The following is a 13,860-nucleotide window of genomic DNA, read 5'->3' as shown; positions in this document are numbered from 1 at the left end:
AATCTAAATAAATCTTAAATAAATCTTAAATAAATCTTAATTTAATATTAATATATTTTTAATTAAATCTTAATAAAATTAAAATAATTCTAAATAAATCCTAATAAAATTTTAAATATATCCTAAATCAAATCGTAATAAAATCTTAATGAAACCTTGACCAAATCCTAAACTCTAAATCAAATCTAAAATAATTTTAAAAAAATCTTAAGTAAATCTTAACCATTTTTTAAAGTTATTTTAAAATCTCAATAAATATTAATTAAAGAATTGATCTTGATTAAAATTTTAATCACATTTAAATCCATAATTAATTAACAAGTAAAAAAATTTTGACAAAAATCAAACTCACCAATTAAATGAAAAGCTTCCAAAACCTCTCAAATGTTAGCCACTCTTCTTCTCTAATTTGAATGTTGATCTTTCAATAGTATTTATTTCTTATTTAATTTTTAAATTACTTCAAAAACTGGTTGATATATAGATTTTTAAATTTAAATTATTCTAACTAATTTGTGCTTCAATTAAATAGGCAAATATTGTGAGATCGCAAAAATCCTCATTAATCCTAAATTTCAATTATCTAAGACCATAATCCACAAAAATTCTAATAACCATCATTTTAATCATTAAATTAACATCAAGTTATTTAAATATATTTAGGATAAATACATTGGAATTTTTTTAAAAAATTACTCATAAATATGCTACAAAATTTACAAAATCTATAAATTTATTTATTTTATTTTATTTTCCAAAATCCAAATCTATGAAATACATCTTTCATTTTGAAAAGCCTTCCAAACCTCAATATACCTTCAAATCACATAAATAAAACTTTTAAAAATCTTCTCACAAGTCTATTCTCAAATTCCACTCTCTAATCAACAAAAGAACCTTGGAATTGTCATAGAGGCATAGTTTTGTGTCTTAGGGTCTGATTTTGACCTTGTTTCATAATTGATTCTTTTTTAATATTAATTCTTTATATTTTGAAGTGATTTTTTCTAAAAATATTTTTTTAATTCTTTCAAAAAATATCCATTTCAATTATTTATTTCATTTACTTTGATTTGGCTCATTTATGCATTTACAAAATAAATAGAACTCTCTTCTTCAAGGAGTCAATATTAGTATTTATTAATTTTTACTACCTCCTTAATTATTATCTATATTTTTAGGATAATTTACTAAAATATTTTTATTTAAGATCTTCTATAATATAATCTTTTCTTTTTTCTTTCATCATATAGTCATGTTACCACACAACAATATGTTGGTAGCTTATAGTATAAGTTAATAATCAAGCACATATATAGGAAAATTACCTTACAAGTTAATACAGGTGTCTTACAAATTGGACAAGTATTGGAAGTCCTATAGAATATTACTATGTAGCTCTTAATTAGATAGTATATATAGAGGCAAGAGTAAAACCTTCTTCACTCTTATCAATGCCTTTTTAGTTCTTAGTCTTGTTTCAAGTCTTTTTAATCTTCTTATCTTTGATAGTAGCCATTTTAGTTTAATATTATACCATCTTTGAATGATTTTCTAGTCTTTTTGAATGACATAAGAATATATTGAATTTTTAGTCTTTTGAAATTCATGTCTTTAATATCATGTGGCATATATATAAGAAATCTTATAAGTTAGACATGTATCTAGCAAGATAGATACCTATTGGACGTCCTATAGAATGTTGTCATGTAATTTTTAATTACATAGTATATATGAAAGTAAGAGTGAGGACTTCTTCTTTCTTATCAATATCTTTCTTATTTTTAGTCTTATTTCAATAGTCTTTGGTCTTCTTATCTTTGATAATAGTCATTCTTGTTTTAATATTGTATTATTTTTTATTGAATATATATATATATATATAGAAAGAGAGAGAGAGAGGTTTTTATTAGTTATAATTCATATCTTTGATGATGAAGGAATGTAAATAATATTTTTAGAGGAGTATTACATAGATCCATGTTTTTATTAAATATATCCAGTTTTAATAAAAAAAATATATAAAAATCATGATGAATGTGGTTGATTTTTATTAGTTTTAAATCTAATAATGGAAAAATGAATCAAGAAATTATTATTTTTTATATATTGGTTAAGATAGGTAAATTGATTTAATAAAAATTTGGAACTATTTAATATTATTTTATTTTTATCTTATACTATAAAAACTTAAAGTTACAAGATTACATATCAAGATGGAAAAATATCTATTTTATATAATTTGAATAAAAATATTGAGATATTCTATCTCAAATAATAATTTTTTAATAGATTTTTAAAAACTACAACTTATTATAGATTAAGAAATTTTAAAAATCATATGTGATGTTCCATATTTTTTAAACTTACAAACTATCATCAAATATTTATTAAGAATTATTCTTAAATTCTAATTACGCTTCCAAAACTAAGTTATAAAAATAAATTATTGTAGAATCAAGATATAAAAGTAGCATTTAAGGTTCAAAAATTGCTTCTACATCAATTCCTATTTTATATCATTGAAATATTTTTAAATCAATTTTTAAATTAAAAAAATAAATAATATTTTATTTTATATATATTTTTATTACAAATAAATGCAAATTTTATTCTATTGTACCAAAATAAAAAAATACAAAAAAATATCATTAATTCTCTTAAAATTAAAAAACTTCGTCTTTGAGTTATTAAGTAAAAAAATAAATTTATATTATTTTATATAATAATTTTTTTTTAAAGATGTTAATATATTTTCTTATTTTTATGTTAAAATCATCAATTTTAATGATTTCTATAAAAGATATTTATATAATATAGAAGATCAAGTATAAATACTTGCACTTCCAACATAACATGATTTTTTAATAATGTGATATTTTTTAATATAAAAAAATTTAGAGCTTATTTCAAGATGTTTTTGGTGGCATCAAATGAGGAAGGTTGTTTAAGCATTTGTTCAATCTTATGACACCTTTTTATTTTGGGAAGACTATATATTATTAATTCTTTAGACTTCAACTTTTATATATTCTAAAAAAACATTGGTCATGTATTTCAATGGACTTCATCACATATCATTTACTTTTAAGTTTTTATAACTTTATTTTTGTGATTGTAGTTTTTTTAAGTTAAAATGACACATTTCATACCATATACAAAAATTATAATAATTGAAGAAATAACTAATCTTTTCATTTTTAATAATATATGAATATATTATTTTTTAATTTTTGGCTAAATTAATATTCTTGATACAAGGATCTATTCTAATTGACCTATTAGACAAAATACCATTTAAGAAGATTAAGAAAGATATAATTTGATAAAACCTTATGAAGTCTTTTATTAACCTTTGATATTATATTGATGAAACAATCAATTAGTTATTATAACTAATTGGACTAATAATACATGTTACTACAAAAAGATGACAAAGACTTATTATACATAAGATCTTAGGTCCAAACTTTAATACTTAGATGTAAGTAGGTACAAAATTCCTTAAGTTGAAAAGATCTTGTCATTTTCATCTTTCATTTATAAAAAAACTTATTCATTATCTTAAATCATAATTAGATTGTTGCATCTCTTATTGGATATCAATCTACAAATATTAATCCTAAAAATAATTTTTCTTTTATTAAAATTAATAAGCTATAATTAGAATTTATATAAAGAAAAATTTTTATTTATTATTAATTTTGAATCAAATTGCATATAACTTAATTTTAGTAGAAAGAATATAAGGACTTAATTTAAATCAAATAATAGAACTAATAAAGAAAGTATTTCAAAAAAATTCTTTATCTACAATTAATTTGAATAAGATTCTAAAGTAAAGAATAGCAATAATAACAATAGTGGTAATTCTTCCAATTATTGACTTTAGTGGTTATTTACAATATTTCAATTATTAAAAATTAATCAGCTTTCTATTAAAGGCTACTTATTTTCTTGTCCTAAATTGTTCTAACTTGAACTTCAAGATGTTCAATTTTTATACATTAAAAATAATAAAATAATAAAATAAAAATCTTTGACTTTTCTATAACTATTTAAAACCTAATGGTCTCATTCTTATTTAGATTGAATATCTCCTACCTATCTTTTATTAACTAAGTCCTATCAATTCTTGAACTCTCCATTGGATCAAATTTTTCAAATTGCCCTATGTTAACATCTTTTTATTTACATCATATATCTTCTTGAAGATTTAATACATATAATAGTTGATTGACAATATTAGCTATATAACTACTATATAGCTACTATAGTTGTCATGCATTTCTTACTATTAAATTCTTACTATTTGAATCATGTTCTATTAGAACTTGTACAAATTAAACAACTGCAATTGAAAATTACTAAAAATGAATTGATATTTAAAATTTCTACATTTCACTCATTAACTAATGGATTTTTAATTGATGCAAAATTTGTCAAACATTACTCTTATCTACAACCAAATGACAAAAACATCACTTATAAGGTGCATTGCGTAGAACTCTCTCTAGAACTCTCTCTAAACTAATGTGGTGCTCTATTAAAAAAAACTTAAAAGCAACTAAAACTACAAAGATCCACCAAACTTAATGTAATCCCATACAATAACTAAAATATTTGACATACCTTGGTAGAGATTTCCTTATGATTGCCAAGCACTAGCATGTTTTAATTTCATCAATATTACTTCCAATAATTTAGTTCTTGATATGATATCCCATCGAAACTTACATATGAATATTCAATCAAGCTTTTTATTTTGAAGTAGAGAATCCCTTGCCAATGAAGGAAGATCGTGCCATTCATTTGCTGATGTATTGTCAAGCTTGATTAGCTGCCGGACACTCCCACTTTAGTCAAGGTTTTCCTAAGTCCAAAACATGAATCCCTAATTTGTAAATAGCTCTACGTCATCCTGACCAATACATAATCCAATTTGTAGACCTCTCAAGGTGTCCTCGTAGTCATCTAGTCTAATGCCCTGCTTTTCCCATACACACTCCGAAATCCCGAACGTAATAGACGCTTACTAGACCCTCAGTCCGCGGCGATAATGCAGCACAAATTCACAAATCCTTGAGAGTGGAGTAGCTGATAGCCATAAGGCCTGAAAGAGAAAGACAATCGTCAAGATCAAACATCCTTTTCTTTGTCCTACAGTCAAAAACAATAGGAGCACTTTCATCACTCTCAACAGTGTGTTACTGGCTACATAGACAAAACTGGAATGCGTTGCACTCCACAATTCTGGCTAGGAGTCATGGGCATCAGCTCCAAGGACTTCCCCAACCTTCTCACAACGCTCAAAAATCACAATACAACCTTTTTCCGTCCGCATCTATCACCAGCTATAACACAGTAGGCCCCTTTGTTATGTACATGCTTACATACCTCTGAGCCATTCACAACAGCTCCTTTCGCTAGACTTCTTTCTGTGCCAGAAAAACAACATGCATTCTAATAGATCGAGGACTTCTAAAACAGTAGGTTAGAATGTACTCTTTTCTGCAAGTCTCTTGCCAGCGGGTGCACAGGAGAGAAAAGACACATGGTCGTTTTAGGTCGGATTGGCCGCGTTCGGTGCAAAGCAAAGTTTTCATCCAGTAAGAGTGACGGGGTGCCTTCATCAACAATGTTCTGTTTCACACAAAACTCTTCACCCCGATACTTAAGACCACTCAATTTCAACGATGGAAAAGAGACATGGACAAAACCAACGTCTTATTACAAATACCAAATGAAATCCATCTTCTGCAAAAAATACCTATGCACTTTCCACAACCAGCTGCAATGCTGCAAAACTCCGAGATGTGACTCTTCTTCAGAAAAATCCAGCTCAGGCATACCTCAACACGTCACAAATCCACGCATAGATTCTCTCCACTGCAACCTACAAAGCCGCAATTCTTGCAGTGAGCTGCAAATGTCCTTCTCAAGACCCTAAACTCAACACATTAGGGCAGTATTATTAATCCACCAATTTGGGCACTTCTGTGGCCCAAGTACTCACCTCATCATTAACATATGTTTCAAGCGTCCACCATGAGCTATCTCCACATCCCACCAATTGCAAGACCTTCAAGAATTCTAGTAAGTGGGGTTTGAAGCCTTAGTGCTCTCACCATTCCAGCCTCATTCCGAGACGACATTACTTGATACCCCCCCCGCCACAAATTTAGAAAAACCCATATCTAAATCACTAGTGCCATAGTGACACACAGTCGAACACGACCACCAGCCGTTTTGAAATCTGGAACTAACATGGCAATTCTCCCGTATACTCCCAAAAAAAAGAATAGACCAAAGAAAAACATGAGCAGCGACAGAGTAAAAAGCAAATTGCTAACTAAGCGATCACGCAAGGGCAACATCAGGGGTGGACTAGGAGACCGCTAAAGCAAGCGGCAAAACGGATGAAAGTATAGATCGTTCGTTATTGGACAGAGAGGAGATGAAAGGAGACCGACCATGCAAGGGACTTGTTGGCCGCTAAAGCACACGGGAATGGATGAAACAATAGTTCATTCGTCAAGAGGCTGAAAGTGGATGAACGTAGAGCGAGGCCCACCGTGAGGGTTGAACGGTGAGAACCTGACGCTTGCTTCCCCGTCGAAGCCCTATTTGCAAGCCCTAAGGAAGCTCAATCTCTCAAGGTGCGACGAGATTGTGAGGGATTGAAGCTGCAATTTGGTTGTGTAGAGGGAGATATTGATTAGAAGGGAGAAGGATTAGTGAAGAAAGGAGCACGAATATCATGGCGCTCAGCATGAACGAGGCGGATATCTTTGGAGACGAAGGCATGGACGAGCTGGCAGGGATGAGCCCGGAAGATATTCAACGCAGAAGTCGTCTGCTCGAAAACGAGATCCGTGTCTTGAAGGTTTTTTCTGCGCCTTGAGTATGGCGCGCCTGGTTCATGGTTGGATATGTATGTTAGTCTGAGGTCTTGCTGGGGGGGTGTAGTAGCATGGGGTTGTGTCGAGGTGTGAATTATCAATGATCGGATGGGTGGGATTGGATTTCAGGACGAAACGCACAGACTTTCACTGGAACACGATGCTACGAAAGAAAAAATCAAGGAGAATCAAGAGAAGATCAAGCTGAATAAGCAGCTGCCTTACCTTGTCGGAAACGTAGTGGAGGTGTGTATTGATTACTTTTACCGATTTTCGGAAACATCGGTTGCCGTTTTCAGGGAGGCGATGTGCAGTTTGAGGACCTTTTGCGGTTCGAATAATGCTAATTGAGCAAGTTCTTTCTCATCTTAGGTTTGACGACGCTGGTCATCAAACCTAGAATTTGTTTTAAGGTTTCTAAAATTTTAAAATAGATTGTAACTCAGAGGTCGCAAACATTGGAGGGATTGTACAATATTTGGTGTAGTTTTTGGAGAAACTTTCAAATGCGTTACATCAGGATGTGCCAAGTAATATGCTACGTTTTGTATTTGGCGTACTTTTGGGTTTGTGCAGATCTTGGATGTCAATCCAGAAGATGAAGCCGAAGAGGATGGAGCTAATGTTGACTTGGATTCTCAGAGGAAGGGCAAGTGTGTTGTCTTGAAGACATCCACACGCCAAGTGCGTACTCTCCACAGAACAACGCCTTGTGATTAGCTTCTGCAGCTTATAACTCTTTCTTAATCAATCGATTTAAAAAAAAAAAAAAAAAAAAAAAAAAAAAAAAAAAAAAACTCTAACATTATTTTTGGTGAACATACAGACGATCTTCTTGCCTGTAGTTGGTCTAGTGGATCCTGACAGCTTGAAACCCGGTGACTTGGTTGGAGTAAACAAGGACAGTTATCTAATTCTGGATACACTGCCTTCGGAGTATGATTCGCGTGTAAAAGCTATGGAGGTTGATGAGAAACCTACAGAGGTGTACTCGGATATTGGTGGTCTGGATAAACAGGTGTGATTGTCGTTTTAGAGTTCAAATTTCCCGCTGGGTTCTTCAATATCATCTACACAATCTATTCCATATGAGTGTCTTAGTTCTGGTTGAGTTTTTTCATCTCATTCATATAGGACAAATGTCGGTAATTACGAAGAGCTCGATTTTTGCAACACTGACTAGTGGGGATAATTATTGGTGTTGGTCTTTCTTCCAGCTTCTCTTTGCTTCATGTGCTTTCATGCACTGGTCACCTGTGTTGACTTGTTTTGTGTTTGCTGTTTGTTGTAAGTGGAGCTTTCAGCGTGAAATTATGTATTATACGTATCGCTGCCCGCACCACCTTAATTTCTTAAAGCCACTTGTTATTCTGTTTGTATGACAGATTCAAGAGTTGATGGAAGCAATTGTTCTTCCTATGACTCACAAAGAACGGTTTGAAAGCTTAGGTGTCCGACCTCCCAAAGGAGTGTTGTTATATGGCCCACCCGGTACTGGCAAGACCCTCATGGCTCGTGCGTGTGCAGCTCAAACAAATGCTACTTTCTTGAAGCTTGCTGGACCTCAGCTTGTTCAGGTTTTGTCCTGCTCTCTCCTTAGTGTTTTCTTCTGGACTGGATTTTGTATTTTCAGCTTTTTGAGAAACATGTACAGAATCTCACTGTAGAACTTGTTTTAAGAAGTTGGGTCATTCACTTGGCTAAGCTCAAGGCCCTTGTTCTCCTCCTGATCGTTGCAGATGTTCATTGGAGATGGTGCAAAACTTGTGAGGGACGCGTTTCAGTTGGCGAAAGAAAAGGCTCCTTGTATCATTTTCATTGATGAGGTGGATGCTATTGGTACCAAGCGTTTCGACAGGTTTGTGGTGTTCTTTTTAGGACCTGCATGCAACGTTTATCTTGAACTATTTCTGGAAAAAAAGCATATTGAAATTGGTGATTTACTGACAATATCATGTGTAATTTTTCTTCGCTTTGCGTTGGCAGTGAAGTAAGTGGTGATCGTGAAGTACAGAGAACTATGTTGGAGTTGCTTAATCAGTTGGACGGTTTTAGCAGTGACGAGCGCATAAAGGTGAGCTGTGAAGGATTTTTGTCATTCTACATTGTATGTAGTTAATTGTTTTCCAAATGTGCGGGTGGCTCTGCATGTTGATATTGTATATGATTGGGTACAGATTTGCTTAACAAGTTTTCACTTGTAATCAAAAGAATACGACTGGATTTTTCTTAAAGATAATTCAGTCTTTTTTAGTTGAGAATGTCGTGATATTTTGTGATATCTGTAGTGTGGGAAACATGAGGCTGGATACCACGGCATTCTCTGCAGTGTTATTTAGGGCAGAAATTGTTTTCTGTACTTGTCTTAATATAGATGCGCAATATGTAAGTTATCTCTTTAATCAATGCCTCTGGCCATGTGTTCGACTGTATGTCCAGTTATACTACGGCCATTCATGATATCAACAGTGTTTGTTAATGAACTCTCTGTCATATGGTCCATGAACAGGTAATAGCAGCTACAAACAGAGCAGATATTTTGGACCCTGCTTTGATGCGTTCTGGACGTTTGGATAGGAAGATTGAGTTTCCTCATCCAACGGAGGAGGCACGAGCTCGTATTTTGCAGGTTCGGATAAACAATAGCGCTTGGTAGACTTTGAAGTTTGCATAATCCTGTACCCCTAACCTAACCATGTTTTCACCTATTGTTTTACTGTTTGATCCTTCTATAATTATACCACCTATACAGATTTTTATGAGCAGGATATCTTATCAATCACTGTAATGAACTTTCACCTCCAGATTCATTCAAGGAAAATGAATGTACGGGGTGATGTCAACTTTGAGGAGTTGGCCCGTTCCACGGACGACTTTAACGGAGCCCAATTAAAGGCTGTATGCATTGAGGCTGGAATGTTGGCACTTCGTCGTGATGCCACTGAAGTAAGTCATATGAGGGCTTTTTTATATTTCCAATATTTACTTGGTTATTTATGGAATGCACTCATCAATTGATGCTTGTAGTAAAGTTCATTATTTAACTTCTGGTTCGGAATGTTGTAATTCACTGATAGCTTCATCTTGGTTAGGTGTTCATCACGATATCCGCTGCTGTGTCAATGTTCTATGGTTTGTAGTGTTCTGATGGCTTATTCAATAAAATTGAATTGGCTGTCTGATCTTCTGCTTATCTCTTCAGAATATAGCTATGCGATGCCCATTTCTTTTCCTTCAACGTATTTTCATGACCAAAACCCCGCATCTTTTTATAGACATGTATCTGAAGTGTCATCCATTAGAGTGTCGATTAGTGTTTTCTAAACAAGTGAAAACAAAGGGAGCAAAGGTAGTTCGTTATCCTTTTCTGTATTGTTTATATTTGGTATGCCACAGAAACACATCTTTATTTTTGGAGGCTTCTACACACTATTGACTTTTATATGTTATGCTACAGGTAACTCATGAGGATTTCAACGAGGGTATCACTCAAGTACAAGCTAAAAAGAAAGCCAGTCTCAATTACTACGCATAAACATTAGTCCTCAATGTCTTGATATTTGGCTATCTATATCTGAACTTCTTGAGATTTGTCAGTTTGGAACAGTGGATGCAGCAGAGGTTTTTACCTGCCCTTGTAAATGAGCCTGTAATCAGTTCCAGCGAAATGCTGCAGAACTTATCTCATCTGCACAGGACTTTCCAACTCTATTGTTTTATTGGAAAATACACCTGTATCTAAGCCGTGTGATGCTCATTTTGAATTGTTATTTCATCCCTTGTTTTTCTTTTTATGATGACTATTAGCACCAGTCATCACAAGATCCTAGAAATTTGTGACCAGAATCAACGGTTTGTATAGCATTTTGTTGTGTGCACACCTTCACCAAGATCGGTTCCTTTTTATTTGATTTTGTACTCATGGAGCGTACCTTAACTTGAAGAAGGATACAGGTTAGGGCTTGTGGAATCTAGAGGTTCTGTTTTTAGATCTCTTATAACTTACACATTTCAAGTTGAATCTAAGATAGATACCCCGAATAAACATATTTTTACGGCATATTCGTTAATGGAAGCTTTTGTTGCACTTTACATGAATGTCACAAAAAGTCGTAAGCCCTGAAAATATCTGATGTACCAACTATGAGAACCTTATTGTTAAGGTCAAGTAGGTTAAGCATATATTCTAAGATTCACTTTGGAATGTCATGGTTTGGAAGTCTTTTGAAGGTCATCCATTTGGTGAAGAAAACATTTTCTTTGTAAGATTTGGATTTTGTAGATATTACGAAATAAGAAGAGCATATGAGATGAATTAAACCATTTTTTTATAATGTTTTTAAATAGGATAGATTCAAATGATTATGATAAAAATAAAAAATAAATTGAATTTTTGAAGAAGGAATTATCAATTTTTTATCAATTTTTGGTATACCTCAAGTTTATACAAAAATTAACTTCTTGAAGAGGGCTCAATGCAAAATCTTAGGAACTATATTATTCATGTTACAAAAGACAATATAAATTATATCTCTTACAGTTTTTAATTAGTTTTTTGAAGTGTAAAGTGAACCAAGGGAAGATTCTTGATTTCAGCTTGTAACAAAATTTGAAAGTTCTAACCTATTGCATGTTTTTTTACACATAAAGTCTTTTTTGCTATTTGATGAAACTTTCACATGACATGTGGCAAGCCTCATTCTTTTGTGTAAAGCTGTAATGTTCAAGATAAAATCTTCATCCCTACAAATATTTAAAAATCATCTCCATTTGTAAAATACAGTTGTCTTTCTTTTACATCCATATTCATAAATTTAAAGAATCTTGATTCCATTCTTTTGTGTACAAATCATCCAATACATCATTTAATTATAAAATTATTTTGGCAAGTAAGAGTGCACAAAATAAGGCATATAAAACATCCAAATCAGTATAAAGTAATTTAAGACGTCAGCAATAGATTTTTTTAATAAAATCTGATTATTCTAAATATTACTATCTTATATATATATATATATATATATACATACATACATACATACATATATTATTTTGATTTTAGATTAAGTTAAGTTTGTGAAAATAAAAATTTTAAAAGAAAAACACATAATTGAATTTTATATAAAGCATGGCCGAATTTGTTCTTGTTTAACTTTTAACAAGTTTAAAATTCTTAAAGTATTCACTTTGTTCAAATCACATACCTTTTTAACAATTTTTTTCATTACAACTTTGACCTTTAATATGTTTAATTTTGCATAATATATTTAAGGGACTATCATTTTTTATAAGTATATTTTTAATATATATTTTTTATTTATTTAAAAATTAAACTATATATTTAGTAAATATTCAAATTAAAAATCAAAAATAATAATATTCAACTAATTTAACCGACTTTTAGAACAAAATATTCCTTTAATTGTACTATACTATATACTATATATTAGAATATTTATTTTTTATTCTATACCATATATAATACAAATTTAGAATAACTTTTATAATAACCTGAATTTTAAATTTATATATATTACTAAATATCATTCACTTAATATATAAAAAATTCAACATTCATGCTTAAATTTTAGATGATAGAAAAACTTTTGTGTGTTTTTTGGAATATATATATATATATATATATATATATATTTATATTTGATGAAATAAGAATATCATTACAATCATGTTGATTAAAGTTAAATCACTTATAATAAAATGTCCACAATTATAATCTACAAATAAATTGTAAAAGCATGTTTCATTTTTGAACAAGTGTAACACTTTCAATGTTAACTGTGATGAGTGTTTTCTTCTTTTGTACAATACAAATATATTAATGGCAAAGCTATCCAATATTGCTTTACTAATGATATCATGAAGACAAGTTACAAGCACACTCCAAGTTGCTATGTGCTTAGCCATTACATCACACCCAAGGCCTCTCTTCCTTGTCTCGGCAGGGTACTAGACCTCCTCATCTTCCTTGTCTTGGTGTAGGTTTTAATCCCCTCGTCCCCTCTTCCTTGTCCCAGCATGGATTCCAAACCTCCTTCCTCTCTTCCTTGTTACCATCATTCAATCCTTTTGAGTTACACCAACACAATTCAAAACTTCTCTTTTAATCCCATGTAAAACAAAGTTGTGGGTGTGTGTATAGACATAATGGTTGTGTATACAGACTTAATGGATGTGTGTATAGCAATTTGAGGTATATAACAATTTATGGTGTGATTGTAGTTTGAGCATACGATTAATGTGTTGTTTTAGATGAAGTCCAATGTTATAATTGTTAGAGGAAAATCACAGTGGGCCGTTAGTTTTTGAATGAGTGTGTGAGAATGGAAAACATAAAGACTCGACTTAGAATCCTTCCTTCACTGCTTTAGAAACAAGGGTAGAAATTGATGGTGCTGGGAGTGCTCTCCAAGAATCAAGACAGTCGTTCGATAAGATGTTGCTGGGCGGCAAACCTGAAGCTGGCTGTGGTACAGTTTCGAATCCAGCGCCAAATACCATTTCAATGCCTCCCATGTTCTCAATGCAAACCTATGCTCAGCATCACTATTCTAACAAGCCTCAGCTTGCATCCCGTTCCTTGTACACCATCGCTGGCGCTCGTTCCTTTTGACTCTAATGCCTCAAACAAATTTCAACAACAAAGCTGCAAAGTGACAGTACCTTACTTTCTTCGCAGAACTTCAACCTTCTCACTGATTTGACCGGAACAATTTCCAGCTATAGCAGTCCATGCATGTCGACCATAAACGTGAGTTCATTTCTCCAGAGGGTGGTCACACGAAGAAGTTCCTGCACCAATCTGCACAGATTCACGTTCACCAAATCCTCATTGACCCAAATTCTTCAAAAGTTAGTGACGTAAACCAAAAGTCATTTGCCAACCTGGTTCATGAAAAGTACCGTACCATGAATCTATTCGAGATATCAGATTTCATTG

At 31.9% G+C, this 13,860-nt stretch overlaps 1 protein-coding gene and 1 long non-coding RNA gene across 4 annotated transcripts; one reads left to right on the top strand and one right to left on the bottom strand.

The window, feature by feature from the left end:
- Positions 1–4,740: 4,740 nt before the first annotated feature.
- LOC149989307 (uncharacterized) lies at positions 4,741–6,331 on the bottom strand. 3 transcript variants are annotated; one of them, XR_016503102.1, is made up of 4 exons: positions 6,017–6,331; positions 5,771–5,896; positions 5,506–5,660; positions 4,741–5,113 (listed from the first exon to the last, which is right to left on the bottom strand). It is a non-coding gene; the product is annotated as an uncharacterized LOC149989307 (long non-coding RNA). The 3 variants fall into 3 exon arrangements; XR_016503101.1 differs by having other exon boundaries at positions 5,506–5,643; positions 6,017–6,157; XR_016503100.1 differs by having other exon boundaries at positions 4,741–5,643; positions 5,853–5,896; positions 6,129–6,297.
- A 304-nt stretch (positions 6,332–6,635) lies between these two features.
- LOC112282892 (26S proteasome regulatory subunit 6A homolog) lies at positions 6,636–10,589 on the top strand. Its single transcript, XM_024521032.3, has 10 exons — positions 6,636–6,886; positions 7,032–7,148; positions 7,479–7,586; positions 7,729–7,920; positions 8,288–8,479; positions 8,642–8,760; positions 8,889–8,976; positions 9,412–9,531; positions 9,708–9,848; positions 10,360–10,589. The coding sequence occupies exons 1-10, from the start codon at positions 6,761–6,763 to the stop codon at positions 10,435–10,437; spliced, it is 1,281 nt and encodes a 426-aa protein (XP_024376800.1). The 5' UTR covers positions 6,636–6,760; the 3' UTR covers positions 10,438–10,589.
- Positions 10,590–13,860: the final 3,271 nt, after the last annotated feature.

The sequence above is a fragment of the Physcomitrium patens genome, chromosome 5, assembly GCF_059467195.1.
Source record: "Physcomitrium patens ecotype Gransden chromosome 5, ASM5946719v1, whole genome shotgun sequence".
Lineage (NCBI taxonomy): Eukaryota > Viridiplantae > Streptophyta > Bryopsida > Funariales > Funariaceae > Physcomitrium > Physcomitrium patens.
The sequence above is the reverse complement of the archived record's forward strand: the minus strand, read 5'-3'. Positions and strand labels throughout refer to the sequence as shown.

What these genes read in the sequence shown, in the direction of transcription:
- LOC112282892 (XM_024521032.3), top strand. Translation starts at nt 6,761, where the DNA reads ATGGCGCTCAGCATGAACGAGGCGGATATCTTTGGAGACGAAGGCATG. An exon ending in GGTACCAAGCGTTTCGACAG is followed by an intron (nt 8,761 to 8,888) that starts GTTTGTGGTGTT and finishes TTGCGTTGGCAG; the next exon opens with TGAAGTAAGTGGTGATCGTG. An exon ending in CACGAGCTCGTATTTTGCAG is followed by an intron (nt 9,532 to 9,707) that starts GTTCGGATAAAC and finishes TTTCACCTCCAG; the next exon opens with ATTCATTCAAGGAAAATGAA.